Genomic DNA, 18,205 nt, shown 5'->3' with positions numbered 1-18,205 from the left:
GTGAAGGGAGCAGGTCATGCTGGTTTGAGATTTGAGGTCATTTAAAAACTAGCCATGTGTGGAGCCACTCGGGAGCAGCTCCCCAGATCAGGCTGTGGCTTGGGTTCGTTGGAAGTCCTCTCTTCACGCCCCTCGGAACTTGGATAGAAAAAGTGCTGCTGTTCCTTTTCCTTGGAGGATCAATCTTTGTTTTAATTGTATAGCTGCTGGCAAATATTAAGGCTGGAACTCCTGCTTTGTAACTGACGTGCATGAACTAAACTGTTTGAGAAGGAGGCCTTTACAAGTGTGGAAAGGAGTGGTGAAGGGACGGGAGATAAATAAATACGTGTCGTTCCCACCATCTCTGAAATAAAATGTACACACGTAAAATGTCAGTGTAAATTCTGCCAATGGCCTGACCTGTTCATGTCTCTATCCCTCTCCATCTACCAGGCATTTAACCACAACTCTAGAAACTCCTGAAATCACTGCTTACAGATGAAAGGTTAATACGTTCTGCAGGCCTGTCAGTTCCCTGCTCACCTCTTGGCGAAATAAGCACTGTACTAGCCTGGCTTGGTGAAGGCAGCCTACATGGGGACAGATTGTTGGGTGTAGAGGGGTCTGACTCGCATCCAAAGGGCAAATAAGGAGAGAACACTGGTGCCCTCCTCCCTGCCCAACTGTTAGACTGGGTTTTCTGCGTCCTTGGGGGAGGACGCTGTTTCTGGAATACACATGAAGCATACGATGTAATCGAGCGTGGTCTCTTTGCTTGCAGTGGATAGTTGAGTTAGCAGAAGGTCAAGTGTGGTCTACATGTGGGGAGTGGGGAATCTGGCTAGTAGTGGGCAGTGTGAACTGGAGGACAGTCTGTGGGCTACGTATGGAGAGCAACCAACTGCGGTCCCCGATTTTGGGCAGGTTTATGATGCAGGACGAGTGGGTGTTGGACACTGGCAGATTGAAGCTGAGCAGAGGCAAGAGCTGAAGTTGCTTTTCAATGTACACTGAGATATTTTACACTGTATCCAGGAGACTGCATGAGTGTGAGTGTATTTGGATATTCATTGATCTGTCCTGTGTTTTAACTGTGCATCCTTGGCGTGCACCTTTCAGCTTTACTGCTCCAGTAAAGTTCTGTCAGTTAATCATTGCGCACACAATGTAGGTTACAGCTATTTGCCTTTTCCTGCTTCGCATGCAGCATGTCACAGTAAGGGTAGGGATTAAAACCTGCAGAAGGAGAGGTCCTGTGCTGTAGGTGGGCCAGAGGGCTGCTCACTCCACAGATCAGCTCATCAGGTGCGGAAAGCCATCCTAAGGACTGATTTCATCCCATTCAAAATGTTAAATAGCAGCTTCTCCAGACCGGGGGGAAGGAAGCAGGTGTGGGAGTGACAGCTCTGATGTGGCCTGGGTCCTTCCCAGCCCTGCTGGGCCCAAGGCAGTGATGGGGAAAACCCTCTTGCTGCAATACAGAAGATGTTCATAGACATGCAAAAAGGCCTGTGTGTTTTCTGTATGAAAGAGTGAGTGTAACTGGTCTGGTTTGGAGAATGACTTTTTCGAGAAATTCGGCGGTATCTGGGGCCCTGAAGGTAGAGAATCTTCAGCTGCAGATCGAATCGGTGAAAAACAAATTGAAATGACTGGATCAAGGAAGAATGGACAGGCCTGGATGATAGAGCAAGAGGAAGGAACCTGAGGACAGTGGGTCTCCCTGAAAGAGAGGGAGGAGATGTGCTTCCTTTTATCAGGAACTCCATCGAGAAAATCTGGGCTGAGATAGAAGGAGCTCAACACCGCCTCCTGCTGGTAGACCACCAAGAGCAGGAAGCAAATTAACTAAGAAAATTAATTCAAAAAGCTACAAAGTAAGACGTGTCTTCAGAAGTTGTGTGTCCCCCCTTGTCTGACAAGGCAGGCTGGAGAGCAGCCCCCCAGGATGAACGCCGTCAGTGACAGCTGATGCCTACGTTTGGGATCTTTGGTCCATGATTCGGGTATCTCCGGAATTGGAGCCTTTGTCTGTGTGCACCTTGAGGGCGTGTTCATCTGATGGACAGGAATTTGATAAATCTGACTCTTGGCCTCCCCCAGCTGCTTTTTCTCTTTCCCGCCTCCTTGGTCTAGCAGCCTCCGCTGGTTACTACTTCACCAGGCGTTGTCATGTCTACCAGCACATGGTTACCTGCTCTGTGCGGGCTCCGCTTCTCTCCTGATTGAGAACAACACCTCACCATGTGGTAGGAGTCCCTGAGGTCTGACCTGGGGTGACACTTCATCAGCAAGGGAAACTCCGGGATGACTGTCTAGAGTGAGTGTTCCCATCTTCCCAAGCAGAGGGAAGCCCAAGTGCATGTGGACAATGCAGATGTTTTAGCATTAACATTGTTTAGGCCTGAAACTGCTTGAGGAGTTCTGGGTAGTCAGAGACCCTGCCAGGTTAAATAAACCCACCTACTCTGTTACTAGGAAACCAGAGGTCCTAGAAGCTTGCAGGACTTATCTTTCCATCATATTGCTCCCATCTCTGGCCTCCCTTTGCTCTGCACAGAGGAAGGCAGCATTGGACAGAGGGTCCCTGTGGTTTGGGCTGAAATGGAGGGGGAAATGGCGAGGGGCCTCCAATTCGATGGTGGCTGGGTAGCACTCGCCCAGGAGATGGCTCACCATGTGCGTGTCTGGGCTCATGCAGACGGGTTCTGTTTGCTGGGGCAGTGTCTCAAGCTGGGAGGGGTTCTCACAGCAGAGCCGGCCCGAATAGGGAATGAGCTTGTTACTGAGGATCCCAACCGTGTAGCTCCACCCTGGTCAGCTTCCCTTGGGGCTCCTGGCCCAGCCCCAGCGGGGCTATGGAATGAGGCCGTCCCGTTCCTGCGGCCTGTTCTCCTGCCCTGGGCTGATCCACCTGCTTTCCGGGAGCAGCGGGACATGACGGATTCGCTGCCGGAGTAGCCTGTGCCTTTGTCAGCAGGGGAGGGTCTCACGTCTCCTCCTCTTCCTTTGCAGAGCCCTGTTCGACTACGACAGGACCCGGGACAGCTGTCTGCCGAGCCAGGGGCTCAGCTTCTCCTATGGGGACATTCTGCATGTTATCAACGCATCCGATGACGAGTGGTGGCAGGCGAGACTCGTCACCCCCCACGGAGAAAGTGAACAGATTGGGGTCATCCCCAGCAAGAAAAGGTGAGCGTGCCTGCAGCCTGCGGCCGCCGTCCCCTCGCCCTGTCAATGCACGAACCTGGCCAAGTGCAGGGACGTGGCACTGCATGGATCTGCTTCGGCGACTCCCAGCCCCATGTGCATGTGCGTGTCACCCACCCCGCTGGCAGCTGCCAGGAGGAGGCTCGGGCTGGGCCCCTGTAGGGCTGGGCCCCGTCGACGACACGAGGGAGTGGGCAGCAGGGTGGTTTGATAGGGCTGCAGGGAGGCCCTGGCCCCTGAAGTGGCCTGGATTGTGATTTGCCCTGAGGAGCCGCCGAGGAGGGGAGCGGAGGGGAGGGAAGGGGAGCACTTGGCTCTGTCAAACCGGGTGAGAGTCTGACTCTGCCATGGCTGAAACGTGGTGGGTCGTCCTCAGCCTGCTAGTCCCTGAGGAGCTCAAGGCTCTGGGTGCCAGACGCATGCAGCCCGGGCCTTGTGTGCCACTGCGGGTCTGTTTGTGAGCCACGTCCACCCAGTGTGAAACCGCAGAGCCCAGAGAGAGGAGGAACCTGCTAACCACAGCTCGGCCTGTCCTGTGGTGTCTGAGAGTTTCACATCTGGACAGATGCTGGGGTGGGTGAGACGGGAGCTGACGTTTTGCTCCCCTCTGTCACTAGGCAGAGCAGTTGGGTCGTGCAGGGGTCCAGCAAGTAGGCTCTGCTTGCTGCAGGGACAGAACCAGAGCTGCCGGGTGTGGGGCGGGGAAGGGTCCTAGTCGGCAGAGAGACTGTCCCTTGGACAGCTTTCCAGTGCCGGGGGCAGAGATCAGCCTCTAGTGGAACCTGTTCCGCATGCAGAGGTTGTCTGGGGAAGGGGTTGGGACCCGTTCCGAGCTCCGGGGGGAGGGGAAAGGCTTTCTGTGTCTTCACCCTGATCGCTCCTCATAACTACACACCTGACATTGCAACAAACGTATCACTAGAATAATAATGCTCAGAGCATCATGAGCGTTTGAAAGTCTCGCGTGACACATTCTGCATTAAACAATCAGGGTGACCACAGGGGTTTCGGGTGTCGCAACCAGGAACAGCGGGAGCTGATCGATGGCCCAGAGCCGCCTCTGCGTGTTCTCTCCCTACAGGTAGCGCCATCAGCTCCAGGTGTGGTGGCTGGGGTCCCAGAGAGAGAGCTCTATTCCATAGGTGGGGCTGTGGCCAGGGGGATGCAGGTGACCCTCTGTGCCCGTTCTTGCCCGCCGAGGTAGCTCAGCAGGCATCGTATGGAGCGGACGGGGCAGGGCCGCTGGCTGCACACACAAGAACTAGGGATTTCTCTCTTGACTTTAATCAGGGTGGAAAAGAAGGAGCGCGCTCGATTGAAAACAGTGAAGTTCCATGCCCGGACTGGGATGATTGAGTCCAACAGGGTAAGTACAGAGCTGGAGCGCAGAGGGGTGCTGGGCATGGCCGGAGGCGGAGGGGGCAAGTCAAGTCCAAGTCCAGTGTTCGGTAACACTTCTGACTCAGGTGTGACAGCCAGTGTGTTACCTGAACAGAGAGCAGGTGAGACTGGTGGGACTCACGGTGCGTGTGGCTGAGCTGCTTCGTAGGCTTCTGTTCAAACTGCAGCGTGGATCCTCTCCCTGTGTGCAGGGGTTTTGGCTACAGATCTACAGAGACGGCAGCCGGGGGTGGGCCAGGAGATCTGGGCAAAGACACTCAAGCTTGCAGCAGAACCTCCCTGTGATCCTGCAGGTGACCTCATAAGCTAGTGGTCGACCCTAGATCACAAGTGAGCAAAAGGTGTGTCGCCAAAGGCCCTGGCTGGCTGGAACTGATCTGGAGCCTTCTGGTGCAGGCGCATGTAACTTCTCAAGGTGGGAGGGTGGAGGTCCGAGCACGCTGGTTATAAACAATACTTCAGACAGGGAAGGGGGACTGGGAGGGACGTGGCCTCACTGCTGTGCAAAGCAGATTGTGTAGTCGACATTCCACCATCCCTAAAACATTTTTCTCCACACTTAATTTTTCTCCTGCATTACAGTTTTCATGTAATCTCCATGATTTCATTTATGGGTAATTACCCTGCCACAGAGCATCATTGTCTCTTCATTTTAATTTTTCTTGCATGCGTTAAAACGCCATTGTTTTTTCTGTCCTCCCTTCCATCTCCATGTTCTTCACAGTTGATCAAAACGAAACGTAAAAAGAGTTTCCGCCTCTCCCGAAAGTTTCCATTTTACAAGAGCAAAGAGAACCTGGCCCAGGAGAGCAGCGGACAGGAACGTAAGTAGCAGCTGGGCAGAGAGGGCAAAGTGCGCAATCCAACCAAAACCCAGCACCTGCTTCCTGGGCAGCAGGCTGGGCGGAGTGCCCTTCCCTCGCCGAAGAGCCTGCGTTCAGAACAGCTGAGAATCCCTTTGCACTGGGCCACATTGCAAACCGCCCCTTTGAGAACTGTCTGCGTCTCCTTGGTTGGAACTGGAAGCCGGCAGAGGCAGGGTGGGACTTGCTCTAGGCACAGTGAGTCCCTCTGCACTGCTTACCAAGCTCTGGCTGTACCTTCCAGAGTGTCCCTGGGCTTCCCATCCGTACTGAGATACGGAGCCAGAGCCTGGGATGGTTTCCCAAGCTCAGGAGACTCTGGGACAGAGTGTTGTCTGCTGGCTTCTTCCCCCGCTGCCTACCAATGGTGGAAGATGAGTCCTGTCTTTCCCTCTCCTCCGAAGCTGTGCCGGTTCCAGGGACGCGGGCACTCAAGTTGGGCCTGCCCATCCCAGCCATGTCTGAGATTATAGGGATAGATTGTGGATATCTGGGCGTAGAACAAAAGGAGCCAACTGTGCGGATCTCTGCCACTGGGCAAAGCCAGCCCAGTGCTGCCTGCCTGTAGAGAAGGGGACATCTCTGCTGTTCTCTCCTGCTGTCTCATCCCTTCTCTAGTGCTAAACTCCCAGCCTCACCCAGCTGCTGCCAGTCCAGCTGCCTCTGGCCAGGGCTTGTGTTTCTGTCCCGCCTCCGGGCGATGGAGACCTGCTTGGCGTGTGCTCATCTCTTTGGTGTCTTCATCCTTTCACAACTTCTCAGCACTTCCCAAACCTCTGCTCTGCCTTCCTCTGCTCTCAGACCGAGGTAGGGGAATGTGGCGCTCAAAGGCTCGTGTTTAATTTTGTAAGTGGGCAGCAGTGGGTGGGTGCAGCTGCTGGTCCTGCTCCAGGACTTGGAAAGACCCTTGCTGTCTGTGCGGGAGAGCCTGGCAGTGCTCACCTACACGAACCTATTGGTAGTAGGAGAATCCAGCCGTGTTTTTTGACCTGACCGTCTGCTCCAGATGCACCTCTGTGGGTGAAAGGCTTTGGCCAGCAGAGCTGTCCAGTGCCTGGCTCACTTTACGGAGGAATACCAGGTGCATGCAGAGACAGCGACACTTTCCATGGTGACTCTGGCTTCTGGAGGGCTGGCTCCATTTCCCAAAGGGGTGGTAAGGCCTAGCCCCCCCTTGCTGGCAGCTTCATGGCGCTCTCCCTGCTGGAAGGTGAGAGGGAGCAGCTCTACTGTGTCTCTTCATGGCTTCTCACTCATCCGGGAACGGGGCGCTCCACATGAGGACAAATCCCAGAGTAGGGGACATGCTCTGATGGCGCATGGCTGCGATCTGGGCCTTGGCTCTGACACACACCCCCACAAACCCTTTGGGTTGAATGGAGGATGTGCGGAATGGGGCAAATGGAGCAGAGACCAGGACTGTCAGAGGCTGCCCCCTCTAGCACGTTCTCTGTAGAGTAAAAGCTGAACTGAGCAGGTGTTCAAACCGCCCAGCGTCTGGGAGCAGCGGGGCCACGCACGGCAGGTTCGGAAAGCGCCGTCTATTCAGATCACTCACGGGTGTCTGGACCAGGCTCCTCTGAGGAACTGAAGGGTTCAGAACACAAGCTGCCTCCCAAGTACTCTTCACAAAGGGTTTGTTGCTGATCAAAGTTCCAGCCAGTGAGCCCTGAGGGACGTGTTCCCAGCCTGTGTTCTGCAGGGCAGGGCTGCTCGCCTGGCAGTGCTTTTGCTGTTTGCACTTGCTAAACTTCATCAGTGCTCTCAGGAAAGCATGGGGTGCTTTATTGACGACGTCCATGTGGGTAGCTGTGGTTGTCACAGGTAGGAGGGGAGCTGGGGCCGGCAGGCCACTAGCCACATGCCAGGTTCTGTTCCCGTCTGGGCCGCACTGTGACTTGGTCTGGGAGCCCCTGCTCTTCTGTGGCGTGGTGCACTGCTCAGATTGGTCTCTGCTCTGGGTCTCAGTGCAGCTGGGGCCAGCACCACAAGCCCTGTCCACACACAGCCTGCATGGTGTCTCCCCGGCTGGTACTCGCCTCCCTTGGGGCTGTTTATGGGGAGAGCAGCCAGATTGTCAAATGAGTTCAGTACCCAACCTGCTGGGCTCTTCTGAAAATCTGGCTCTGGGTGAGTCCAGCACGTCTCGTTCCTTCCCGGCCCTGACTTCACCCACAAAAGCTGTGTGTGCATATGCGCACTCTGGGGTGTGAGGGGTGGGATCTGTCTGCTTGATAGACTCCTCTGCATACGCCTGGTGACATAACTAAGGTAGGGCACGTCCAAACGGCACTGGCTAAATGAAGACACAGATCATCCTTGGGAGGGAGGCTACTTCTCTCTCAGCCCCCCAGCTGTGTCAGCGAGTTGCGAAATCCCAGTGTCCTCTCTGCTCAGTGCACCAACATGTCAATGACTCGAGGTTGTAGGGATTGCTGGGGACCCATAGCTGGCTGAGACCCTGGGGCGTGGGCATGGCTTTCTGCTTCCCTCCTTGTGTCTGTGATCATCGCGGGCGGGGGTGGGGTGATGGCTTGCTTGTAAAGGGTGGAATCGGGCAACTGAGCACAGTCGATTTCATGACCAAGGTGGGGTCGCCACCTACTTGTGGGAGCTATTAAAGCCTGAGGGACCCATTCTCAGCCAGCTCCAAGTTAGCATGTGTTCCCGGGGGTGGGGATAGGCTGACCTGGGAACCCACTCCTCAACCTGTGGTGTGCATACCCCTGGGGGTCTGGGAGACACGGGCAGGTCGTACGCGGCGAAAAACCCAGTGAGGGGAGGCGAGTGGCAGCCGCCTGCTTCCCGTCCGGTCCCAGCTCCCAGCTGGGCGGCAGGCAGCCCACACAGTGTGATTTGCCCAGGCCTGCACCCCCCTAGGGACGGCCATGGGGAGCACTGCTCTCCACTCTGGTGGGCTGCTAGTGCCTGCTCAGACCTCACAAGTGCCCGCCTGTGTGAGGAGAACACCAGGTGACCCCGCCATCAGGCCATAGTGACTGGCTGGCGTTGAGCTTTGCTCCTATGTGGAGGAAGGGGAGGAGGAAGGAGGGCAGAAACAGCAGGGGGTTTTGTGATCTGCCACAGCCACACAGCACTGCACAACTCAGAACTCTCCTGCTGTATGAGAAATACAGTCGTCCGGTGGTAAAGGGGGAAAAGATTGTATTTCTCAGAGTGGAAAATTGAGTGTTGGGCCTTAGTAAAATGTTCAGAAGTTAGGGGTACTCGCTACCTGAAAGGTTGAACACACGGGCCTAGTTCACGTTACAGGTAGAAACTTGCAGTCTCCCTCCCTTGAAATGCTTCACAGCGCTGGAAGACGTTATCAGTGCTGGAGTGCGGGTCAGGGGCAGAGTTCCCTCCTCTGCGCTCACTGCCTGTGGACACGCTGGCGTTTGGGGAGCTGAAACCCAGACTTGTGCCAGGATTTGAAGGGCAGCCTGCTCAGCCTGAGCCTGTAGTGGAGCATGCGGGTGTGGGCACAGGGCTCTGGGCAGGGATAATCCCTCGGACCCTTGGAGTGGGGGATGCAGCATCCCCTGGCCTTCACCGGTCCATCACAAAGGTGAGCGAGGCACGGTCTTGGGAACGCCAGCGGCATGTCTGGGCTTGGAGCAGCTCATGCTGGTGGGTGGATGTTGGGTTGCTCTGGGGGCCAACTCTTCCTGAGCGAGGGACTCCCCAGAGTGCATGGAATGACACCGCTAGCCTGAGGGGGAGTTCTGCGCGCTGGCACCACTGGGCTCTGGGCTGCCCTAGGCCCTGAGGATGCCCGTAGCTGGGTGAGAGGACACGCTCTGCTGGGCTCAGCGCCGCGGTGTGACGGCTGGGTGCGTTGTCTGCCCCAGCAAAGCCACTTTTGAATTTTATAACCTCACTTGCAATTGCAGCTCTCAGCCGTTCTGCACTCCTGTCACTAATGCTCACCTGGCTCTGTCTTCTCCTCCTCCTCCCCTCTCTCTCTGCCTCTCTCCCCCTTCCTGCTGTCTATGAAATCAGGACTTCCCTGGGTTAAGTGACGATTATTATGGAGCAAAGAACCTGAGTAAGTCTCATTTCAATGCACATCGTTCACTTTCCGTGTCTGGCATGTCTGGCAGTGGTCCCGGGGGGAGGCTGCTCTTCATGCAGGGCATTAGTCGCTCTGAAGGCTTCGCTCTTGCGTCTGAGGCTGTGGGTTCTAATCCCAGCCCTGCTGTTTCTCGGTGGAGGCGGAGGGTGCTGGGCTTTAGGGGAGTCCTGCATCTCCCAGGGGCAGGGATAGCAGACCGTTGGAAAGTCAGCATTCCCCTAGCGTGAAGTAAAGCAGTCCTGCCCTGACTGCTCTCCCTCCCTCCGGATTGCAGAGTGAGCTGCACTGTTTCCTCTTGTTAGACTGATGGTCAGAGCTGGAGCCTGGATCCAGCAGCTCACTGGTTTAATGCCAGCCCAGATGAGTTGGTGTCAGGTCTGCAGTGGAGACTGCTGCTGGCATGCAATCTGGGACCAGTGACCTGGGTGCAGGTGCTTCACTAGGCAGGTAAAAGCATCTTGAAGTGCCACATCTGCTCCAAGTGCAGGCTGCCTGCAGGAGGCCAGGCTGCACACGTACCCTGGGCTGTGGGAAGGCTCCTCTTCCTGACAGACTGACTCTGCTTGGGGAGACGATCTCAGCAGCTCCCAGTTAGGCCAGTTCTCCCCAACGGTTCTGTGGCTCCCCACACCCACGGGACCAGCGCAGCCCCGAGCACCTGGGAGCAGGCAGCAAGGGGGAAGTGCAGGCCGAGTGAGTGACCTGGTGCCTGTTGAAAGGGCCCAGCATTGGAAGTGGCCTAAACAAGCAATGCCCCGAACTCTGTTCTGTCTTGTCAGTGTCTTGTCTGTCAGTCGCCCCCAGCCTGGGGTTGGTTTGCCCTTGTCCGACTGCAGTTAGCTTTAGGCTTTGTGCTGGTGCACCCCTGTGCCCTCCCCTGAACTCCATCCGTGTGCCACAGCCCTTCTCCTCCGCCCTCCTCCTCGCACAATACCTGGCCCCGTAGGAACTGGCAAACTGAAACTGACTTGGACCTGCCCCATGCAGCACCCCTCCTTGTGCCCCTTACGGTGCATCCTTCCTGGGGCGGGGCAGTTCCTCTCTGTGCTTCCTTGCTCTTTGAGATGATGCAGGAAGGGGCCTGGGGGCAGACCTGTTCAGGCTGAGCTGCTTTCCAGCCCAGCGCTTCCCATCCCTGGGGAAAGGGAACTCAGCCAGCTTTGAGCTCACGCTCATTGGCTATGGAGAAAGCCCCATTCTGGTGTTCATGTCTTCCCCCCTTTGCATTTGTCGCGGGGCCCCAAGTGCAATTAGCTGGATGTTCCTGCTGAAGCTACTGACTGAGGGACCTTAAATCAGCCGCCTACAGTGGTGCCGACACCTGAAGGCAGGAATGCCAGTCCTAGTGCAGGAGTAAGGGGTGGGGTTGAATCGCAATGGGCTCTGTAAGAGGAATCTCGCTGGGCCCACAGGCTGCAATTGTGTGGGATCCTCAAGGCTCTGCTTGCCCATGCCCTCTACCTGTGTCCTGTAGCCACTAGTGTGTGGTGACTCGTCTCCTACCCCATGTGCCCTTCGTGAGCTCCTGGCTGCACGTGTTCTGAATCGGCGTCTTTTTCTTGTTGGTTTGCAGAGGGCGTGACGTCAAACACCAGTGACAGCGAGAGCAGTTCCAGTAAGTGTCTCTCCTGCTGTCTCTCACCTCTGTGTGTATGTTCTGAGCATTTTCCTTCCCGTTGTCCCCATGGTGTTTCTTGTTTGGAGCCCGATGCTGATTGGCCACTCGAACTGAAGGTCTAGAGATGCCATAGCCAGCTCCCTCTAGGGGATGGGAGCTTTCTGCCAGGCCAGGGTATCAGTATCTCACTGGCAGCCCTGCCATGCGGTGGTTGGATTCAGAAGGATCCTGCCCCACAAGCGCTCTGGTTTGGGGTGCCGCATGGCTCCTGCACCCTGACTTCAGCCCCTGCAGCAACACCCAAGAGGTCTCGGAAAGCTTGTGCTGCAGAGAGGAAGATCTCTACCAGCTGCTAATGCTCTGTCACCCACCTCACTTCCTGTAGCACAAGCCCTGCAGGGAGGTACTAATAGCTTCTGCTGCAGCATTAACACACATTCTGCCCAAGGCTTCTCTCTCTCCTCGTGCAACAGAGCTGCCTCTATACAGCTTATGTCTCCAGCTAGGAGCTGATGCAGCCCTGTTGTGTCCGAGTCTCCCTCCCAGAACACTTTGAACAAACATGTTGTTGTGCTGGTCCGGCAACAGAAGAAGGGCCTGGCACACAACTGAAGCAGGGTCTCCAGCACCTGTTCTCCCACAAGGCTTCTCAGTCTCCATCTCTAGGTGGAGGATGGCAAATAGGCAGGGCCCAGCACAGGAAGAGGAGTTGGTGCCATGAACCCAAAGCAAAGTGCCAGGGCTCTGGAGCATCCACACGGAGCAGATGGGAGCTGTGTTTTGTGGTCTCCCACGCACGGAGAGGAATGCTTCTATACAGCTAGCCAGAAAGGATGAATGGCTGAGTTGGCCTTGCCTGCCTTTTAGCCCGGGAAGTGTGGCTAGTCCAGGGGCCATTCAGCCCAGTAACCCAGGGAGCAGTCAGGCTGTGCACAAAGCAGAGAGTAGCTAGGGTGTCCCTCTGAACTAGAGGGAGCTGTGGGAAGGGGAGGACTCTTGGCTGTAAGCCGACAGAAAGCCCTCTCGAGGATTTGGGGCAAGTGTTCCAGACAAACTGCCATGACGTGAATGTATGACCGAGACATGGGCCACCTGGGCTTGAGTGCAGCCCCCAGGTGCTGGCCACAGACTAGTCTTTGGGTTGGCTGCAGGTGCAGTGCGGTGGGAATGGCTCTTGCTCACGTACTGTGGGGGCTTCCTGCGACAGTCTGAACAGGAGCACTGCCCTGAGGCAGTCCTGCTCAGTAGCATCACCCCAAGCGGGGTCTCTCCTATGGACTTTGCTGTCACCTTGGGACTTCACTATCCCGCGGGATGGGCAACCTAGAGGCCTTTGGGGCACTTAGTATCTGGCAGCTACTGTCTGGCTGTTGCCTTCATCCTTCTTCCTGGTAGCAAAGGTTCAGGACAGGAGAGGCCACTGCAGACACTCACCTGCTTCTCCCTGGCTCTGTTTCAGAAGGACAAGAGGACACTATCCTGTCATATGAACCGGTGACACGGCAAGAAAGTAAGTGCGGGATGGGGTCTGGAGTGCGCAGTGGTCTTGATTCCCGGCTCTACAGCATGTGATAGTCTTGGCTCCATGTGTATTGGCACTTCTCCTAGTCACACCTTGCATCCCAACCAACACCTGAAACTGGCCTCAGGCCTGGGTTGGCCTGCATGGACAATGCACTCCTGGCCTCCCAGAGCAGCGTGTGTTGTCGGGTTAGGGTTAGGGTTAGGCACCTCTAATGAGGGGCACCTGGCCGCCTGTACCTGCCTGGGCTGCCGAGCCTCTTGGCAAGAGAGCAGATCCTGCTGCAAGGCACCAGCGATGCCTCTGCTCGTGAAATGCCTCTTTGGTCAACAGCAAACGCCTGAAACGCTGGCTGCAAAACTGCCACTGCTAAAGATGTAATGCCTGGTCCAGCCCAGCCCAGCCCCTCTGCTTTGCCTGTCCAGAGCCTTGGCCTTCTTGTACGCAGACCACAGGCCACCACCCACTGTCTGATTCTTGCCCCAGCCATACTGCACGCCATGTGACTGCACTGGGTTGAGCGCCTTGGGCCAGAGGCTGGGGGGGCTCGTTTCTTTCCAAAGCATCTAGCACGTTGGTGCTTGATCTGAACCAAACTCAAGGCAGCTGTTCACTTGTGAGCTGCCAGTTTGCTGGCTCCTCAGATAGTGAAATACATCACACCCCCATACGCATGTCGTGTGTGCCAGCAGCATGCCTGGGGAAATGAGGTGCGTTCCTCCTCTGGAGCTTGTAGATACCAGCCAGGTCAGCCTCCCGCACTTATCCGAGGGGTTGTGGTTGAAGAGGGGTGTAGTGAAGCAGTAATCAGTGTGGTCACACAGGAGTGAGCGTGGAAGTGTGTGCAAGCAAGTAGCAGAAGAGAGAAGCACCATTTTCTTCTGTGCGTGTTGCTGACACTTTCTGTGGGACTGAGCCCAAAGACCAGTACTAGGAGCTGGTCCCGTATGTGTGTTAAAGGTGTCCTTGTTGAGAATGGGAAGGTTCTAGCCATGGGTAGACTTGAAGCTTTGCCGAACATAGTCCCCAGTGCGGGAAAAGGGCCTTCAGTGTTTTCACAGACAGTTTGGCTCACCAGTGGGAGCTCTGTGTGAATGGCCATGGTGTACTGACCGCAAGCATTCTGCGGCCACGTGGCCTACCCCAGGCTTCAGAGTAAGGTGACTGGGGGGTGGCTACTGGGGTCAGAGACTTGGCCTCAGGGTCATGGCTTTTCTTGTTTCCAGTTCACTATGCGAGGCCAGTGATCATCCTGGGGCCAATGAAAGACCGAGTCAATGATGACCTCATTTCCGAGTTCCCACACAAGTTTGGCTCCTGCGTGCCACGTAAGTGTTGGCATTTGTGTATGTGTCCGGGGGGTTGAGTGAACGACCCAGTGCAGCTCTGGTCAGAGGCGCGTTCTGGAGAAGGGACGCTGTTTCTCCTGCCTGCTGCATCTGAGTCGTGGTGGTGAGGGGAGGCAAGGTCAGGTGGCTGTAGGTGCGGGCTGAGGTTTGGAGGGACGGTGAATGGTGGTTGCGGTCGGCTGTCTCAGGAAGCCTGATCTCTTTCAGACACTACCAGGCCTCGGCGTGAGAATGAGGTGGATGGACAGGACTATCACTTTGTTGCATCCCGAGAACAGATGGAGAAAGATATTCAGGACAACAAGTTCATAGAGGCTGGACAATTCAATGACAATCTCTATGGGACCAGTATCCAGTCGGTGCGGGCAGTTGCAGAGAGAGTGAGTGTAAACGTGGAATCCCCATCCATGCTGGAGCAGTGCCACTGCTCCTGGGAAGCAGGCAGCTCACCCAAACGATCTCTGATCCTCTGGCACCTGACAGAATAGGCTGAGCCAGAGCTGAAGCCATGTAACTACATGGGGCGCAAGAGTCTTTCAGGCAGGACTTCCTGCCAAGCCATGTGGCCTTGTTTCGCAATCCCATTAACCCAGCCCAGACGTCCAAGTGCTCTGCCCCCAAACCCACCCACCCATCCTCCCCAGGCAGAAGTCCTGCAGGACTCGTGCCTCCTCAGCCACTAGCTACCAAGGCCCCTGTTAGCAGCACCAGTGCCTGCTTTCTCTTCACAGGCTTTGGTGCAGAGGTTCTTTGCAGTTAGAAGAACAAAAATGCTCTGTGCTCAGAGCATGCCAGAGCCCATTGCTGGTTTGTAAACAGTGTCCTGATGACTGGGGAAAAGAAGCCCTATTTATTCCCTTCTCCTGGGGGCTATCATCCTGCCCATTTGGTCAGGATGTTCGGTCCATGTGGGAGGGTTGGCTTGTATTTTGGAATTGGCATAGTCCATCCCTCTTCTTCCTGCTCCAGTCTGTAGGTACAGGCTGCTTTCAGAGAGGGGACGCCAGATACAGGTGTGACTGAATGACCCTGGTCCCCTCTTGTGCCCTTCTAGGGGAAGCACTGCATCCTGGATGTGTCCGGCAATGCCATCAAGAGGTTGCAACAAGCACAACTTTATTCTATTGCCATTTTCATCAAGCCAAAATCCATTGAAGCTCTCATGTAAGTGCATGTTTGCCACCTACCCCTTGGGTGCTTTAGCTGCAGGAGACCAGGAGCCGGCACTCCTGCTGCTTCTGCTTTAAAAAAGGGCTGGGGAGAGAAGGGGGTAACTACTGTCGCTGTCATAGAATCCTAGAAATGTAGGGCTGGAAAGTACCTCTGGAGGTCATCTAATCCAGTCCCCTACCCTGACTATCCCTGACAGGTGTTTGTCCAACATGTTCTTAAAAATCTCCAGTGATGTGGGGATTGAGTCCACAATCTCCATTGGAAGCCTATTCCAGAATTTAACTATTTTTTGAATTAGAAAGTTTTTGCGGTGGAAAGATAAATAGTAGTGTCCCCCGAAGATCTGTATTGGGACCAGTGCTGATCATAGGACTGCAAGGGATCTCGAGAAGTCTTCTAGACCAGTCCTCAGTATTATCTAGACTATTCCTGACAGATGTTTGTTTGTCTAACCTGCATATTGATAAATGATCTGGAAAAAGGGGTGAATAGTGAGGTGACAGTTTGCAGATACAAAATTACTCAAAATAGTTAAATCCAAAGTTGAAAGGAATTACAAAGAGATCTCAAAAAACTGGGTGATTGGGCAACAAAATGGCAGGTGAAATTCAATGTTGATAAATACAAGGTAATTCCTATTGAAAAACATAATCCCAACGATACATATAAAAAGATGGGGTCTAAATTAGCTGTTACCATTCAAGAAAGAGATCATTGTGGATAGTCTCTGAAAACATCTTCTCAAAGCATAACAACAGTCAAAAATACTAACAGAATGTGAGAAACCATTAGGAAAGGGATAAACAGTAAGATAGAAAACATCATAATGCCACTATATAAATCCATGATACGCCCACACTTGGAATAGTGCATGCAGTTCTAGTCACCCCATCTCAAAAAGGATGTATTAAAATTGGAAAAAGCACAGAGAAGCACAACAAAAATGATTAGGGGTATGGAACAGCTTCCATATGAGAGGAGATTGAAATAAAGTGTTGTTTACCACTTCACGTAATACAAGAACCAGGGGTCACTGATAAAATTAATAGGCAGTAGGTTTAAAATAAACACAGGGAAGTACTTCTTCCCACAACGCAGAGTCAACCTGTGGAACTTGGGTATGTTGTGAAGGCCAAAATATAACAGTTCAAAAAAGAATTAGCTAAGTTCCTTGAAGGATAGGTGCATCAATGGCTATTAGCCAAGATGATCAGGGACGCAGCCTCATGGTCTGAGTGTCCCCAAGCCTCTGACTGCCAGAAGCTTGGACTGGATGATGGGATGGATAACGCAATAATTGCCCTGTTCTGTTCATTCCCTATGAAGCATCTGGCACCAACCACTGTGGGAAGACAGGATACTGGGCTAGATGGACCATGGTCTGACCCAGTCTGGCCATCTTCATGTTCATTCGTTCTGAAATGTTTTCCTAAATCTCCCTTACTGAAGTTTAAGACTATTTTACTACTTAACCTGTCTTCAGTGGACGCGGAGAACAGTTGAACCACTTTCTTTGCAACAGCACTTAACATATTGGAAGGCTGTTACCAGGATTCTCCCTTAATCATCTTTTCTCAAGACTAAACAAACCCAGTTTAACCTTTCCTCCCAGATCAGGTTTTCTTTTTATCTTTTTGTTGCTTTCCCCTGGACTCTCTCTGTGCCCAGAACTGGCTAAGGTCTCTCAGTGCCAAGTAAACCGGGACAGTTACCCTACCATGTCTTATCTATGACACTCCAGTTATTACACACCAGAATTCTAGTAGCCTTTTTCACAAAGGCATCACATTGACTTGTATTCAATATGTGATCTACTATAACCCCCAGATGCTTTTCAGCAGTTCTATCACCTACCCAGTTACTCTTGTTTTTATAGAATCTTAAGACTTGAAGGGACCCCGAGAGGTCATCTAGTCCAGTCCCCTGCACTTATAGCAGGACTAAGCATTATCTAGACCATTCTTGACAAGTGTTTGTCTAACCTTCTCTTAAAAATCTCCAGTGATGGAGATTCCACAACCTCGCTAGACAATTTATTCCAGTGCATACCCACCCTGACAGGAAGATTTTTCCTAATGTCCAGCCTAAACAATCCTTGCTGCAATTTAAGCCCATTGCTGTTTGTTCTAGCCTCAGAGGTTAGAGAAAACAATTTTTCTCTCTCCTTCTTGTGACAACCTTTTATGTACTTGAAAACTATTATCATGTCCCCTCTGACTTCTCTTCTCCAGACTAAACAAACCCTGTTTTTTCAATCTTCCCTCATAGGTCATGTTTTCTAGCCCTTCAATAATTTTTGTTGCTCTTCTCTGAACTTTCTCCAATTTGTCCACAACTTTCCTGAAATGTGGCACCCAGAACTGGACACAAGACTCCATTTGAGGCCTAATCAGCACCGAGTAGAGCAGAAGAATGACTTCTTGTGTCTTGCTTACTACACTCCTGCTAATACATCCCATAATGATGTTTGCTTTTTTTGCAATAGTGTTACACTGTGCACTTTGATCCACTATGCTCCCCAGATCCCTTCCTGCAGTATTCCTTCCTAGGGAGTCATTTCCCATTTTGTATGTATGCAACTGATTTGTTCTTCTTCAAGTGTTTGTTTGCTTGTGTCCATTCCCAATTAGGTGTGTGTGCGCCACATGCACCAGTGCTGTAAATTTTTCCCCTACTGGTATCCATAGGGCTAGCTCTAGTGCCCCCTGCAGCAGTGTGTATATGTGCCTGCATAAAGGCACTTCCTCCCTCCCCCCCCCCACCTCCTAGTGACAGTGCTGGAACGTCTTTTGCTCTTGCAAGTCTTTCAAAACTAGTGGTTTCTTTTACTTATAAGTGTACGTAGTTGGCTGTTAGTTTTAGTTAGTTGTAGAGATTACTGTAGATAGCGACCCAGGGACTGGGCATGCTCCATTCCCCAGGTTTTGAACCCTGTGCTTCATGTAAGAAACCTATGCCAAAGAGTGACCCACATCAGAGCTGCCTGAAGTGCCTGGGAGAGACTCATGTTTG

General features: G+C 53.5%; 1 protein-coding gene across 7 annotated transcripts in view; it reads left to right on the top strand.

The window, feature by feature from the left end:
* Positions 1-18,205, top strand: part of DLG3 (discs large MAGUK scaffold protein 3) — a 186,803-nt gene that overhangs the window by 153,425 nt on the left and 15,173 nt on the right. For 5 of the 7 annotated variants that reach the window (XM_067547972.1, XM_067547975.1, XM_067547977.1 and 2 more), the window contains 8 exons: positions 2,998-3,174; positions 4,483-4,558; positions 5,318-5,417; positions 11,105-11,146; positions 12,609-12,659; positions 13,898-13,999; positions 14,228-14,400; positions 15,075-15,184. In XM_067547972.1, the coding sequence (XP_067404073.1) occupies positions 2,998-3,174; positions 4,483-4,558; positions 5,318-5,417; positions 11,105-11,146; positions 12,609-12,659; positions 13,898-13,999; positions 14,228-14,400; positions 15,075-15,184 (831 nt within the window). Of the gene's footprint in view, positions 1-2,997; positions 3,175-4,482; positions 4,559-5,317; positions 5,418-9,458; positions 9,505-11,104; positions 11,147-12,608; positions 12,660-13,897; positions 14,000-14,227; positions 14,401-15,074; positions 15,185-18,205 lie in introns of all 7 variants that reach the window. The other 2 variants (XM_067547978.1, XM_067547973.1) reach the window with 2 other exon arrangements.

This window comes from Emydura macquarii, unplaced genomic scaffold, assembly GCF_026122565.2.
Source record: "Emydura macquarii macquarii isolate MOO-44397 ecotype Brisbane River unplaced genomic scaffold, CSIRO-AGI_Emac_v2 contig_1253, whole genome shotgun sequence".
NCBI lineage: Eukaryota > Metazoa > Chordata > Testudines > Chelidae > Emydura > Emydura macquarii.
The sequence above is the reverse complement of the archived record's forward strand: the minus strand, read 5'-3'. Positions and strand labels throughout refer to the sequence as shown.